This window comes from Oculina patagonica, chromosome 11 (genome assembly GCF_052425735.1).
Source record: "Oculina patagonica isolate OP01 chromosome 11, crgOcupat, whole genome shotgun sequence".
NCBI classification, from domain to species: domain Eukaryota; kingdom Metazoa; phylum Cnidaria; class Anthozoa; order Scleractinia; family Oculinidae; genus Oculina; species Oculina patagonica.
In genome coordinates, this window is record NC_135768.1 from 19,942,273 (window position 1) to 19,957,026 (window position 14,754).

The 14,754-nt window shown below is 37.8% G+C and overlaps 2 protein-coding genes across 6 annotated transcripts in view; one reads left to right on the forward strand and one right to left on the reverse strand.

Moving 5' to 3' along the window:
- LOC144630009 (WAP four-disulfide core domain protein 18-like) overlaps positions 1 to 11,672 on the forward strand; it is a 59,129-nt gene extending 47,457 nt beyond the window's left edge. For 2 of the 5 annotated variants that reach the window (XM_078488286.1, XM_078488287.1), the window contains exons 2-5: positions 5,982 to 6,047; positions 6,359 to 6,395; positions 11,058 to 11,180; positions 11,348 to 11,672. In XM_078488286.1, coding sequence (XP_078344412.1) covers positions 5,991 to 6,047; positions 6,359 to 6,395; positions 11,058 to 11,180; positions 11,348 to 11,355 — 225 coding nt within the window. In that variant the 5' untranslated portion in view covers positions 5,982 to 5,990 and the 3' untranslated portion in view covers positions 11,356 to 11,672. Of the gene's footprint in view, positions 1 to 5,765; positions 5,856 to 5,970; positions 6,048 to 6,358; positions 6,396 to 11,057; positions 11,181 to 11,347 lie in introns of those variants that run through there. The other 3 variants (XM_078488283.1, XM_078488284.1, XR_013566443.1) reach the window with 3 other exon arrangements.
- Positions 1,341 to 4,403, reverse strand: LOC144629927 (waprin-Phi2-like). Its single transcript, XM_078488178.1, has 6 exons — positions 4,314 to 4,403; positions 4,136 to 4,201; positions 3,828 to 3,864; positions 3,077 to 3,202; positions 2,164 to 2,298; positions 1,341 to 1,523 (listed from the first exon to the last, which is right to left on the reverse strand). The coding sequence occupies exons 2-5, from the start codon at positions 4,190 to 4,192 to the stop codon at positions 2,165 to 2,167; spliced, it is 354 nt and encodes a 117-aa protein (XP_078344304.1). The 5' UTR covers positions 4,193 to 4,201; positions 4,314 to 4,403; the 3' UTR covers positions 1,341 to 1,523; position 2,164.
- Positions 11,673 to 14,754: the final 3,082 nt, after the last annotated feature.

Genomic DNA, 14,754 nt, shown 5'->3' on the forward strand with positions numbered 1-14,754 from the left:
CTTAATTTTCACGGTATGTCGGCTCGAGATATTTCAAAAGGACCTCTTAAAAAAATACATAAATAGCAGTTTATCTACTCTTTTGTATATTCCAACTCATGAAACCTGCAAGCAGGCTCACCTTTGAGTCACACACACCTCAACACACCGTGACGAGCGGCTTGGCTGCTTGCATGAGTCGGCCGAGGCGAGCCGGTTGGGCGCCAGCGAGAAAGTGACTTTGCCGTTGACGGCCCCGGCGGCTCGCTTCGCTTGACAACTCATCCAAGCCGCATCCAAGCAACATCGCCGCTCGTGATGTGACTCAAAGGTTCTCAGGCAAGTGAAATCCCTGACGAAGAAAATTTGTAGAGCTGATCAAAATGTATGGGAGTATTATATAACCAGATGACCAGTTTTGTAATGATTTTTTCTCTTTTTAATTGCCTTTTACTCGTCTGCGAATAAAAAAGAAATCAGCGACAGGATCGACATTTTGTATGGGATCGGTCACGCCTGATGCGCGTTTGTTCAGAACCATATTTTTGCGGAGAGCCATGGTAACGTAACGTTGCAGCTTAAGAAGTCTATTCAGATGTCTTTGTAAAACTAAAGCTTAAATAATAGCCTTGTCCCTGGTAAGCGCCCTTCTTTGAGCTCACAAGTGGGAGGCGAGGTGGCCTAATGGTTTCTAGTGCGTTGAATTCCGGATCGACTGATCTGGGTTCGAGTCCTGGCCGGGCCACTGCGTTGTGCTCTCTACTATGGTGTATCAATAATTTCAGGCGAATTTACTGTTGGCGTTGGACTAGCATCCCATCCAGGGGGGAGTAGAAATACTTCTAGACGCTTCATGCAACGGAAACCGGGATAAGTAATGCTCAGTAGCTTTCATTTCAATGATGACACACTACCAAGGTCGGTCAGGTTTTTAGATATACGGTATACAGGGGCATTTTAAACTGGGTATACTGTATTTTAAATTGGGCCTTTTATGGGTATAAAGTATACTGTGTTATTCCAAATTTTGGTATTTTGCATTATTTTGAGGGGGAATTTTGGGTATACTGGGTACATGCTTTTCAGGTATACTGGTATACCACTTGGTACACTGGTACACCCCCCTGGCCAACCCTGCACTATATCACTGACAAGAGGCTTGATTCCAGAAGTAAAATGTCACGGCGCACTGCTTGATTTAACTACTAGCAGTACTAATAGTGATGAAACAAAGTGAAGCTTCACTGGTTAAACTACGCAGGAAGGTTAAGTTTTATCAGAGAGTTAGAAACATTGCATCTTGGTCATAAAGGTAATTCAAGTAACTCTTGATTTCGCAAAATAAGGGAAACAACGCAAAGTGAGTTATCAAGGTCTTTTATTTATTCCCTTACACATTGTATCTTATGTTAACTAAACTTACACCAGATTTGGTGTTTCTTTTAACTAGTTTAATTAAAACTTTACGTTAGTCTATAAGTAGCGACAACAATAATAAACGGGCTGTGTTCTTTTCCGGGGATAACCATCGGGGCATCATAGCACTACAAATAAATAAAAGAGAGGTATTAGCAACGAAGGCGGGTGTACGCATAAAAAAAAAAATAAAAAAAAAAATAAATATATGTTTATAGTGGTCATGCACTTAGCTTCATATCTCAAAGAGATAGCTAGTTTACAGGCATGCCACTGAAACAGAGGAAACAAATATTTTTTAATGAACATAACAAGGTTAAAAATCCCAACTGCAGGAGGCAGATCAGTTGGCTATATACAAAGCGTGGTCGAGGATTTGAACTCGGGACAATCCAGAAAAATCCAGCTAGTGGCAAGTGCAGGTCTTGAACCGGGGACCTCCAGATTACAACACCAGCGCCCTTAACCACTCGGCTACGCATGTTTCCTTTATCCCTCAAAATAATCACCCATGCCTCCCTTGGCTGTTTCTTACAAGCAATTCCTCTTATTAAAAGTTTCTTTTTTTTAAAAAAAATTCTTTGGTCCTCTTAGTCTTCAAATATATACGCACACACGTTTTGAATGTTTTAGTTAAAGTGGGTTGGACGAATAACCAGAAGGGGGGGGGGAGGTAATGTCTGAAACTGAGGTTTAACTAGCCCTTTGTAGACCGAATATCAACTTAACATGCTTGTGTTTAAAGGTTTACATAAATTAATTCATTACCTCACAATGGAAAACAACTGTGTCCACATCCGTTATAGCAGCACAACTCGCCTTCCCTGCAATCGTCATCACTAGAACAAGCTTCAACACAAATGCCGACCCCTGGCTTAGGACATCCTGGCTTTGGCGGCTTAACTATACGTGACAAATGCTAAAATAAGTCCTTTATTATTTGCTTCTTTAAATTCATTTATTATTTTAGGATATCCTGCAAAAAACAGATCTGCTTATTAAACAACGGTTTCAAAAATAATATGTTGTTTTCAATGGTTATTTTCTCACTGTTCCATGGTAGAAATTCAGTACACGGAAACGATTTAGTGGCATTTTTAAACTCTTGAAAGTGTTGTAGAAATGCTCGATAAATGGAGGGTAGACCTTTGCTGATATAATTAGCATTTTAATTGCATCTATTGCTGATATAATGAATTGCAAGCCCACGAAAAAACGGATTAAACGAATTTAATTTTGGACAATTTATTTCGAACAAACGAGTGAAAGTGCTGAAAGAGGGTCTGAATGGGGTTTAATGTTTAGTGTTATTTGCCCATAATTTTTAGTGTTTGCTGTTGCATTGGCCAATTTTTTAATGTTTACTGTTTCCAGAGAAAAAAACTGTTAAGTGTGAAAATGAAAATTTTAGCATTGTAAATTCTTATCTGCTCTTCAAAAATCGGATAGAAATCATTCATGAACTTAGAGAAAATTTTTGTATTTCTCCCCGAAAATCTTTGGTCGTCTTCGGAAATCTTCGGCAGTATATTTGGGAACATTCGATAGTCCTCGGAAATCTTCCGAAATAATCGGAAATCGTCGGAAAATGGACAGTGTCTGCAACTGAGGTTTTTAGCCATTTGTGGACCTGATATTGACCAAACATACTCAAATTAAAAGGTTTTTATAAACTAATTACCTGGTTTCATGCAAGTGTGCCCACATCCGTTAAAGCAACACTTGTCCTCGCCATTGCAATCACCATCTCCAGAACATCCCTCAACACAAGTGCCTATCCCTGGCTTAGGACACTGCCCTGGCTTTTCTGTTCGTGACAAACACTAAAATGAGTCATTTATTGCTGAAAAAGTATTCTGATTCGCTGTTTTTAGATATCTGACCTCACAGTTGATGAGTTGTGTAATAACTACGTATATTTTGTTATAATCCACGAAATATTTTCCTCGTGCGCGATTAGTCTAAAAAGCCCCGTTTACACAGGCGATTTTTGTCGCGCAACTCAATGCAATTTTTGTCGCGCCGAAATTACATGAAGTCGCCGCGATATCGTGGCAATAAAATCGCCATGAAATAGTCGCGAGTTTGCACGCGAAACTAATGGCGATTAAATCGCCGCGAGTGGCAGGAGTTTCAAACCTGTTTGAAAATTGATGCAACTTCGGCGCGACGAGAATTGCACTGAGTTGCGCGACAAAAATCGCCTGTGAAAACGGACCTTTGAGAGCTACTGAATCGATACTGAAAGCAGCCAAATTAATGAAATATCCGGAGGCTTCCTGGTCGCGCGTTCTGCCTTCGTCTCAAATAATTAAAATCTTCCAGTCGTGAATCTTCTTCACGTAATTCTCCATATCAAATCTATTCAAATTTTCCAAACTATCGAAAACTACAAGATCAACTTAACATGTATATTTTATTGCGATAGCTACCTCTTTTGTTCCTGATGGAAGACCCCATCACTTCATCCTTTAGAAGGAAACAAAATAAAACTATTTGGCCTTTTGAAAACAATAAGTTTTAGGCTTCTTCTAAAGCTTCCTCTAATGATCTTTTTCGCTAAAATAATCAATTTTATTATCTCAAGATTTTCCAGATTAACCGAAGACGCAAAACTAACGTGAACCATGTTTCTAACAAATTTTATGAAAATATCTCTGAAGGCACAAAAATAAAGTTTTTTTGAATGAAAAAGTGTTTCCCTGAGATCCAAAAATAAGTAGAGGAGAGGAATACTTACACTCAATAGAGTGCACACAATGGACAGCAACACAACTGCAAAAATGAAACGCTTCATGCCTCAACTCTAAAAGAAATCGAGAAAATAAATACAAATTTAAGAATAATGGACATAGGGAAATAAAATGAGTCTTAAAAGCTTGATAAGGAAATTTTGTTACAGAAGCTCTTCAACATACCTTACAGACGCCTTGGAAAACCGTAACTGCACTGTTCGTTTATCGAGGTGCGACTACAAGGTTGGAGGAAATCCGTGCTGAATTTACGTTGAGGAGAAATATCAGATTTCCCTAAACTAATACAGCTAAGTTCACTCGTCGTATAAAGCCAAACATTATGTCTAGCCAAAATATTGTTTATGTTAATTTATTAATCACGAAATCGCGTATGTTAGTTAAAAATCTCTAATTGGTGATTAACAAAGCTCAAAAATGCTCATCTTATTTTTCCAGTCCTTTTTTTCCATGTCTCAGCCTTAGCTTCAATAAGTTGTTCAGATTACACTTAGCCTATGTGCCATTAACGGTTGCAAATGCGTTGTTTGCAAAGTAATAGTAAAAAGGCGAGTTTATTTACAGAACCTGAAGAAACGAAACGAACTTTTGTCCATAGTTCCGGTCCCTTGATATGTTGACTAAACATCAGTGATAATTAAACTGTTGTAATTCATATTTCTTGATACAAATATCACCGATGAAAAATTTATATTTTCTACATATTTTGGTCTTCAACGAAATTTGTTTTGATCGTTTATACAGTACTCAATAAGCGTATTTTGTAATTTTTTAAGTTTAATGTTTTGCTTCAAAAATATAAATTCAAATTTTAAAATATGGTTATATAAAGGGAGCTCTCAGTCGATGTTATTCAAGGAAACTTGAGGTGATTGATGATTTTGACGGCATGGTTTTGCCCATGTTAGCTACGTCTGCAAAAAAATGGCAGTCCACTATATATTGTAAAAAGAAAAAATGAAATAGGATTTGTAGTGTCTAGGGCTCTTGTGGAAATCTTTCGTTTAGTGCTTTAGCTCGCGGATCAGGTTGCGTAAACAACATCACTTAGCAAACAACGCATTTGGAAAGCTTAATGTATTTACATAACATGAAAAACTTTTTGAAGCTAAAGCTAAGACAGTGAGTTTTGAAAGGACAGAAAAATAAGGTGAACATTGTTAAACACCAACTATGCAGAATTATCAATTATAGATTTTCAACTACTGTTACATACGTACGTGTGATATCGTGATTTCTAAATAAAATACTTTACGACAAGCCTTCGCTCAATTCACTTAACAGTGAACTCAGGTGTATTAGTTTAGGGAAAGCTGATATTTCTATTTCTCCTGAACGTGAAATTCAGCACGGATTGGCCGTTTTTTATATTAGAGACGAGTTACCCGTCTGGACGAGCTTCGGCAAAAATTTTGTTGCTTGTCTGGTTATGCGTCTCTAGTATAAAGACGGGCACAAGACGAGTTACCCGTCTCAGTAGACGAGCTACTTTTCGAAATGCGTCTTGAAAGACGAATAACGAAAGGAAGCTCGTCTAGACGGATAACTCGTCTTGTGCCCGTCTTTATACTAGAGACGCATAACCAGACGAGCAACAAAATTTTTGCCGAAGCTCGTCTAGACGGGTAACTCGTCTCAAGTATAAACCTTGTAGTCGCACCTCGAACAACGAAGAGTGCAGTTACGGTTTTCCAAGGCGTCTGTAAGGTATGTTGAAGAGCATCGGTAGCAAAATATATTAACAGGAAATGACTAAGTTAAGCTTTTGAGACTCAATTATTGTCCTATGTTCTTTATTCTTAAATTTACATTTATTTTCTAGATTTCTTGTAGAGTTGAGCCATGAAGCGTTTCATCTTTGCAGTTGTGTTGCTATCCATTGTGTGCACTCTTTTGAGTGTAAGTATACCTTTTCGTACTAATCAGTCGATCTCAGGAAGACGTACTTCTTAAAACGAAACCTTACTTTTTATTTTCATAAATTTGGGGATAAAACATAGATCATGTCGTTAATTTTGTGTCTTCAGTTAATTGGAAAAAAAAAACAGAGCTAGGGAATTTGATTATCTAGTGCCGTATGGGCAATTTTACTCTTCTAACAGTTATATTTTTTTATCTCGTCTGCTTTTTAAGAAACCCAAAGTTTATTTTACCGAAGGTTCGATCAACGCCAAATAATTTGATTTTTTCTTTATTTTTTCCTTTAAAAGAATGAAGTGACGGGCTCGTCCCTTAAAAACAAAAGATGTAAGTTATTAAGTATTTAGTTAATTTTGTATGTAGTTCACTAAAGTTTGGAAAATTTGAATAGCTGTGACATGGAAAATATAAGAAATTGGAGAAGTTTCACGAAAGAAATAAAAGCATATAGCTGCAGTCTTAACAATTGAAGGAAACCTCGAAATAACAGTCTTCTGTTTCTAGCAACAATTTCAGTTAAGATTGTAGAAAATTTTACGGCATTACGAACTAAAGAGTTCAGGGTGAAAGGTTTAAAATCGTCATCGATGACGTACAAGATCTTTCAGGGAGTTTTAAAAATACTCAGAACGTTATACTTTAAGCTACATTTCTGTGGGAACAAAAAATAATCCATAAAACTTCCATCCGCGTTATAATATTATAGCCAACACCATTGAAAATCGTGTAATAATAGAAGCTTAGTATGATTTGTGTATAGGATATTGTCCTGCACGCTTACAGAATTACTGAAAGGCAAAACTTAGAAAGTCTATGGCTACAATCGTGGACAACAGGAGTAGAGAAAAAAGCTAGTTTAAGGTGGCTCGACCCAGTTTTTTTCTAGCGATACCTATCAACTTTGAAACCCTCATACTTAAAGGGATTAATGTCAATGGCATATCTACTATATCACATGGATTACACATAGACTGAACTCCAATATGATATAAATTTTTGGGAGATCGGAATGAATATCACGTGACAATGACGTCACACAGGTTTTTGCTCCGAATCGAATTTTAGCCCATAATCGCATTTTCTCTCGAGATCCTCCACGCTACGTATACCTTGGGTTTTGCCTTCAGCTCTGCGGAGTTTCATCGAAATCTACAAGAGGAATTTTGAAATATCTTGGAATTTCTTTTTAGATGGTATAATTTATGCGTAGAATAAAGACAAGACTTCATATAGAGAAATTTGCTTCTTTTTTGATGTTTAATGAGAGGCTAAGCCCTCATTCCGTTTAAAAATGTCCCATATCCGATATCCAAACCATAAGAAGTAGGTAGACTTGCGCGATTTCGAAAAATATTAAATATATGAATCGTAGTGAAGCTCAAGGTTTAGCTCTTTTTACCAATTTTGCGCCTACTTTCGCAAAAAGCGATTTTTTCAAAACTCGTCGATGAATTTTCTCCAAAATTTTTCAGAGTGGCAATTGATCAGTACACTACACAATCCCTGAATTTCATGCTCATTGAAAACTTCTAAGGTTATCTAACATAAACGCAAAATTGAGTAAATATTGAAGCGATCTCAAAGTTTTGAATAATTTTGTGCTCTGGGATTTCCTATTGTTTCGAGTTGAGCACAACATCGAATTTCACACCCCTCTGTAACAGACCTGGTGACACCTGACTTTCCACCAGGTTTTCAACACAAAATCGACCAGGGAAGTCAAAAATCCACCAGGTTGATTATTTTTTCACCGCGGAGGTCGATGATTTATTAAATCTAACCATGTATGTATATACATGAAAACTCTGTGACCCAATATGCAATAAACTTAGCGGGGCAATTGTGCACAACTTTGCGCACCGATGTCGGCTGTAGATGACACCGTCGTTTTTTTCGCATTGTTTGTAAACAACTGAAGTAATGTACTCTTTGTATACTGCTCTTACAAGAAGAAAAGTTGCAAAAGAGAAACAGAATCGATTTTGCGATCCCCGTGCGTTCTTTGTATCGTACAGTGCATTACCGCCACTAGATCCGCAATGGGTTAAATTCCTGAAATCCTCTGAAATTCTCGCAAGTCTTGGGCCCATCAGAGTATCATAAACGGCACGCAATGCATGCAGAAGCGATGACATACAGAGGAACAAATTCCGCCGACCGCCTAATGATATAAGGCGATGGACTGACGTCATCGCCTTAAAATGATTAAACTTCCTTCGGATGCATGTTACTTTTCCAGTTCTTAGCAGGCCTGTAGGCAGGATTTAAAATGACGGTTCTACAGAGCGCCAAAGATCTGAAAGATGCTATCGTGTGATTGCCGAAGGTGTAAGCTACTGGGGGTCCAGTTGCATGCCTCCCCGCGAAATTTTGAAAGATTAGACAGCCCGAGATCACATTTCGTGCGTTTTGAAGGGAGTTTCACGTGCAACCAGGCAGCTTAAAGTAACGTAAAAAACACGATTATTTCAAAAACTTTTCAGTCAAATTCAAAGCTCCTTATTTTTGGAAGGGGAAAGCGCTTCACCAGGCAACTAACCTTGCGCTTGACGGATTACACCCGCGAAAACATACTGTTTCAAAGGACTCAAAGAAATTGGGAGAACTTTTCGTGGGATCATTTTCTCGACTCCCTAGTTTGAACGTCTTCCAAGCCCTGCTAATCTGAATACAAGCTTAATTGCTTTTCCAGAAGGTAACTGACATAAAGATTTATTATCAAAAGAGCCGTGCACTAAGAGACGGATCCAGAGGGTTGTCTAGCACGCGCGCGCCTAAATTTAAACTGTGTCGCCCGTTAAATACCGTTTGCAAAATGTTCAAAATGCCGGCCCTTATTCGTTGATCCATTTTTGGAAGACCAAAGCATGAAGAATCAAAATAAGGAAACCGTCTGCTTATATCTTTTACAGGTCGAATGAATTGTCACTTTTTTCGGATTAAGCGAGCAATGAAAAATACGTGGTATGACTGCTGTCCTCCAGCTAGGCATTATTAGTTTCATGCAGGTGAAAGCTACACAAAGCACTATTTACACTGTATCTACAATTTGAGCCAGCTTAATTAAAAATTACCGTAATACGCCACTTGAATGATCTTGAATGTACTTGAACAACTTGAGTACTTTTTAAGCACATTGTGCCGGCGAGCAGCAAAGTTAAACACGATATTTACATCAAACGCCGCTCAAACTGTTTAAGGCTGCTTAATCGACGGGAAAAAAAGCCAATTAATACTCACGTACCAAGAATTATATCGGTCAAGCTGATTATCCTCTGTGTAGTTATTAGATAGCCAGGTCTAAAATACTTCCATACATTCGCTTCGGGTCGCGCGCACTGTAGCCTGCGCGCGCGCACGCATTTCCGGTCGCAACAGATTTGTTTTGTCTCTTCAGTGACGTGCATGACATCAGAACAAGCGACGAAAACAATAGAAAAAAGTTAACAATTAATTTTTGCTATTTACATCAAGTTATAGACAATTATTAAATTATCGATCTTCTTGCCGCGCGTCGTTTTCTTCTGTTTAAGCCAGCAGAAAGTCTCTGGTTGATTTTTCCTGACCAGGTAAACAAAATTCTCCACCGGGGAGAAATAAAATTGACCAGGGATTTTTCAAATTATTACCAGGGACCAGGGAGGTCAAATTTCCACCAGGGAGGGCAAAATAACCCACCAGGTCGGGTTTCACCAGGTCTGTTACAGAGGGGTGTAATTTCTGAAATGACTACGCTTGGCCACCTTCCGAAAGCTTTCCGAAATCTTTCGGAATATGGTAATATTCTCGAGTTCAAGTAAACATGAATGAATGAAACTCAAAGCCCGTTATGTTTTGACGTCATTCCAGTCATTTACAAATGACTTGACAGCGTACTCAGAAACTTACCTCGTTTACACTTTCTTTCTTTTGATGTTTAAATCTCTTTAGCGTAGCATTCAGTACGGCGGCCTTTTTTGTTTAACATTTCTTGTTCTTGACATTTTTAACTTTCAACTCAGCCAAGACGTCGACCACACAAGAAAAGTTGTTGCGTGACAATTTCTTTTCCATTGTTTTCTTATCTTTAAAACGGACCATATTTCGGAAAGATTTCGGTAAGTTTTCGGAAGGTAGCCAAGCGAAGTCATTTTACGCGTGGTGCACAGGAATTTGATGTTATGCTCAACTCGAAACAATAGGAAATCCCAGAGCACAAAATTATTCAAAACTACGAGATCGCTTCAATATTTACTCAATTTTGCGTTTATGTTAGACAACCTTAGAAGTTTTCAATGAGCATGAAATTCAGGGATTGTGTAGTGTACCGATCAATTGCCACTCTGAAAAATTTTGGAGAAAATTCATCGACGAGTTTTGAAAAAATCGCTTTTTTTGCGAAAGTAGGCGTAAAATTGGTAAAAAGAGCTAAACCTTGAGCTTTAATACGATTAATATATTTCATATTTTTCGAAATCGCGCAAGTCTACCTACTTCTTATGGTTTGGATATCGGATATGGGGCATTTTTAAAAGGAATGAAGGCTAAAGCCTTTCATTAAACATCAAAAAAGAAGCAAATTTCTTTATGTGAATTCTTGTCTATATTTTACACATAAATTATACTATCTAAAAAGAAATTCCAAGACATTTCAAAATTCCTCTTGTAGATTTCGATGAAACTCCGCAGAGCTGAAGGCAAACACCCAAGGTATACGTAGCGTGGAGGATCTCCAGAGAAAATGCGGTTATGGGCTAAAATTCGGCGGAGCAAAAACCTGTGTGACGTCATTGTCACGTGATATTCATTCCGATCTCCCAAAAATTTATATCATATTGGAGTTCAGTCTATGTGTAATCCATGTGATATAGTAGATATGTCATTGACATTAATCCCTTTAAGTATGAGGGTTTCAAAGTTGATAGGTATCGCTAGAAAAAAACTGGGTCGAGCCACCTTAACGCTAATAGGTTCTAATAATAAAGGACTTATTTTATTTGTGACATTTAGTAAAGCCAGGGTGTCCTAAGCCAGGGATAGGCAACTGTGTTGAAGAATGTTCTGGTGATGGCGATTGCAAGCCAGGGGAGAGGTGCTGCTATAACGGATGTGGACACACTTGTTTTAAACTAGGTAATTAGTTTACGATTACCGTTAAACATGAGCAGACATTGTCCTCAACCCCCTTTCAACATTTTACTCGTTTGCTCGAATTTATTGACCAAATTCGCTTTATCTGTTTTTCGCCCAATCCATTTTTTGATAAAATGTTAAAATGCCTCTGTTTTATTTATTTGCAGTGACATGATGCACCGATTGGTATCCCCGTGCAAAAGAACACAGCCAGTTCATTTATTGACGCTACTAATAGACCAACGTAGAGTTTAAAGTTCACTGGTTACAGTCAAAATACTCAGCTAGTGCCGCCTAATATTCCGGAATAGTTTTGATTAACGGCCAACGTATTGCATTATTCGTTTCAAACATTCAAATTCAATTTGAACATTGCAATTTGATTGGTTAATTTTTGACAGGTTCACGTGTTCACGTGTTTACGGTTGGATGATTTACAATATTCAAATTGAATTTGAATGTTTGAAACGAATAATGCCGCGAATCCGTTCGCCGTTAATCAAAACTATTCCGGAATATTAGGCGGCACAGGCTGAGTATTTTGACTGTAAAAACAGGTGTCAGTTTACTTAACATACGATACAACGTATAAGCAATTAAATAAAAGACCTTGTTAACTTACTTTGTGTTGTTTTCCATTTCGCGTTTTTAACTTTTTTAATTATTTTTCAATATTTTTATTAAATTATTTAGTATTTACTTATTATTTATGAGGGCTCCACTGAAACCCGCTTTTGCGAGAAGGATACTCTCGTTGAATATTATTATCATCATCATCATCATCATCGTCATCGTCATTGGCAGAATTTTTTCATCCACTTAAAAAGCGCAGGGTTTTGGATTTTTAGAGATGCATTGAGCGGACTCGCGAATTTCGACAATAAAGCGGATCGCAGATTAGCTGAGAATTTTGGCCCGGATTCCGGTCGCTTTTAATGTGGGAGGAAGTTCGGATCGTGGATACTAAACGAAGTTCGAATCACTGTGGTCGGTCTTCGTCCGAATTGTCGCAAAACAAGCAATGAAACGTGGGGAGCAGCCCTCGGAAGCTTAATTCTACTGGTCCTCTAGTGTAGCAGTTGCTATTGTTAATTTCTGGGGCTAGGGGCATTGTTCGTGTTATTTGTTCTATTATTCTCTCGAAGGGTAGCGGGCCATTCATGTGAGACCCTGCGAGAGTTGCTAACCGAACCCCTGGGCAGCCAATAACCTAATTCGAGATGTTATCAATAATTATACCATGCCATAGAAAATACAGCCAATCAGAATACAGGAAAGCCGTTGTATATTCGACGGTATTCAACCCAACCTTCCCATCGTGCGCTGCGATCTTATTCTCGATGAAATTAAGTAAGCGTATTTTCTATGGCATGGTATAAAATAGTTACACAACACTTTCTCGTGGTATACTATGGAATATCCCACTTGTCACTTGTATTTTCTTCGTATACACACTCGCCTAAAGGCTCGTGTGTATACCGAGAAAATACAAGTGACTCGTGGGATATTCCATAGTATACCACTCGAAAGCGTTGCATAACTAGTATGTATTAGAAAGACCACATATTAGTATATCCCCACTATCACTTGTTTAACAAATCGTCCTGAAGATAGGATCACTAACGCCAGTACGCTGTATCAGTTGCCAGAGAAAAATCAGGTAGGATATCAGTTTGAGGATCAACAAGGAAAATTATCGCCCGCGCACTGCGTGGTTCAGTTTTTATGGTTTTTCGGGGAACCTCATTCTCATTTAGCACGGCCTTTACGTGGCATTTTTTTCTGTTAACCCAACAGTTAGTTATTCGAATCGTAGAAAATGCGAAAAGCGATGCGCAATTTTTATTTAAAAAGGTATTTATTGAGTGTCTTTGTTAGTCTAGATCGTTGTTGGTTTGAAAGAAATTTTCTTTCACATTTCCTTTACTTCAACATGGTTGTTTTTTAAAGTTCAGGGAAGCTTGTGGGGCCGTGTTTTCCCGATCGAATTGCCTTTGGAAGTGCTGGGTTTTTTCACAATTGCTATTAATTGATACACAGATGCAGAAAGTCAAGTTACGTTTGCACTAGTCGCTTCCTTTAAAGCCAGCTAGGTTGTTATTTTCTTCAGGAGGTCGCTACTGTTTGGAAATCAGAATAAACATTGACAAACTAAAAAAAAAAAAGAAGAAGAGAAAGAAAACATTCATCTATTTTTATTTTATAACCTATATGGTATGAAAATTTATGATCGAGTGGCTTCGTTAATTCTAAATTCTTGTAAAGGCAATGGCCGTTGCCACGGTCGGAAACTGAAATGAATTTGTAAACTTGGCAAGGTGAAAACCAAAAAAAAATCGATGTCTTTAAATGTATTTTTTGTTCTAAATAAGGACGAAAAACTTAAAATTGAAAGTAGTCTTAAGCTGGGTTAGACAACTGACACAGTGCTTCTTCGGTTTCCAAGAGTAAGGGGCAAAATAATTTTGAATTTGTTATTACCACCAACTGAGCGTTGCCAGGTTCCTATCAACGCTCAGTTCCTGTGCCTCCTAAAAGCCTTTTGATAGCATAATACAGTGGAACCCCGATATAACGATCCTCGATATAACGATATTCCCGATATAACGATCAATATTCTATGTCCCAGCAAAAGTTACAGTAAAATGTATGGGACGGAACCCCGATAGAGCGATCTTCGATATAACCCATATAACGATGAGAATTTAGCGGACCGAACGTAAAATCATCAACTTGATTTGGAAAAATCTAATTTACATTTACTTTCTACACACTAATAACGATATTATCAGTACACAGTCACATTTTATTTGCAAAACATCGAATTTAATGCAGTAACATTACGGTAATCGAGTCATCTCTAATGTTTTTAAAAACAGCTTTGTGCGATGATATACGAAAATGATACTGTGTTCTAAGCATACTTATTAAAATTATTCTCTTTATCCTCCTCCAATATGCAGTAAGAAGTACTTGTTAGGTTTACCCCGATATAACGATATTTTCGGTTATTTTACGGCCATATAGTTATATCGGGAGTCTCGATATAACGATATTATTTTACTGCTCCCGTGGCATATCGTTATATCGGGGTTCCACTGTAAAGGACTGATTGAAAGTTTGTTCAAATTATGTGAATACACAGCTTATGCACCATTTACGTTTGGAAATGCGATGCTTGTAAGAAATAGTAAAAAAAAAGGAGAGTGTGCCGTTTACGCAACCTGATGCTTGCCGAGGTAAAGCACTGAACGAAGGATTTTCACAAAAGCTCCTGGTCATTCTGAATTTACTTCACACACTTCACACCCAATTTTAGTTTTTTCTTTCTACAATATGTAGTGTACTGGCAACTTTTTTGTAGACGAAGCTAACATGGGCAAAGTGCCGTAAAAACCATCAGTCACCTCAAGTTACCTTAAATGAAATCCACTGAGAGCACTCTTTACATAACCAGATTTTAAAATTTTAATTTATGTTTTCGAAGCAAAACATTGAACTAAAAACTTTACAAAAAATGCTTATCGTAGACTACATAAACAATCAAACCAAATTTCGTTGAAGACAAAAATAT

Bases quoted from the DNA above. Each gene is read 5' to 3' on its own strand.
- LOC144629927 (XM_078488178.1), bottom strand. From the start codon at position 4,192: ATGAAGCGTTTCATTTTTGCAGTTGTGTTGCTGTCCATTGTGTGCACT. The intron at 3,865-4,135 runs GTAAGTATTCCT...TTCCTTCTAAAG, and splicing joins TTGTGTGCACTCTATTGAGT to GATGAAGTGATGGGGTCTTC. The intron at 2,299-3,076 runs GTAATTAGTTTA...TGTCACGTATAG, and splicing joins GCACACTTGCATGAAACCAG to TTAAGCCGCCAAAGCCAGGA.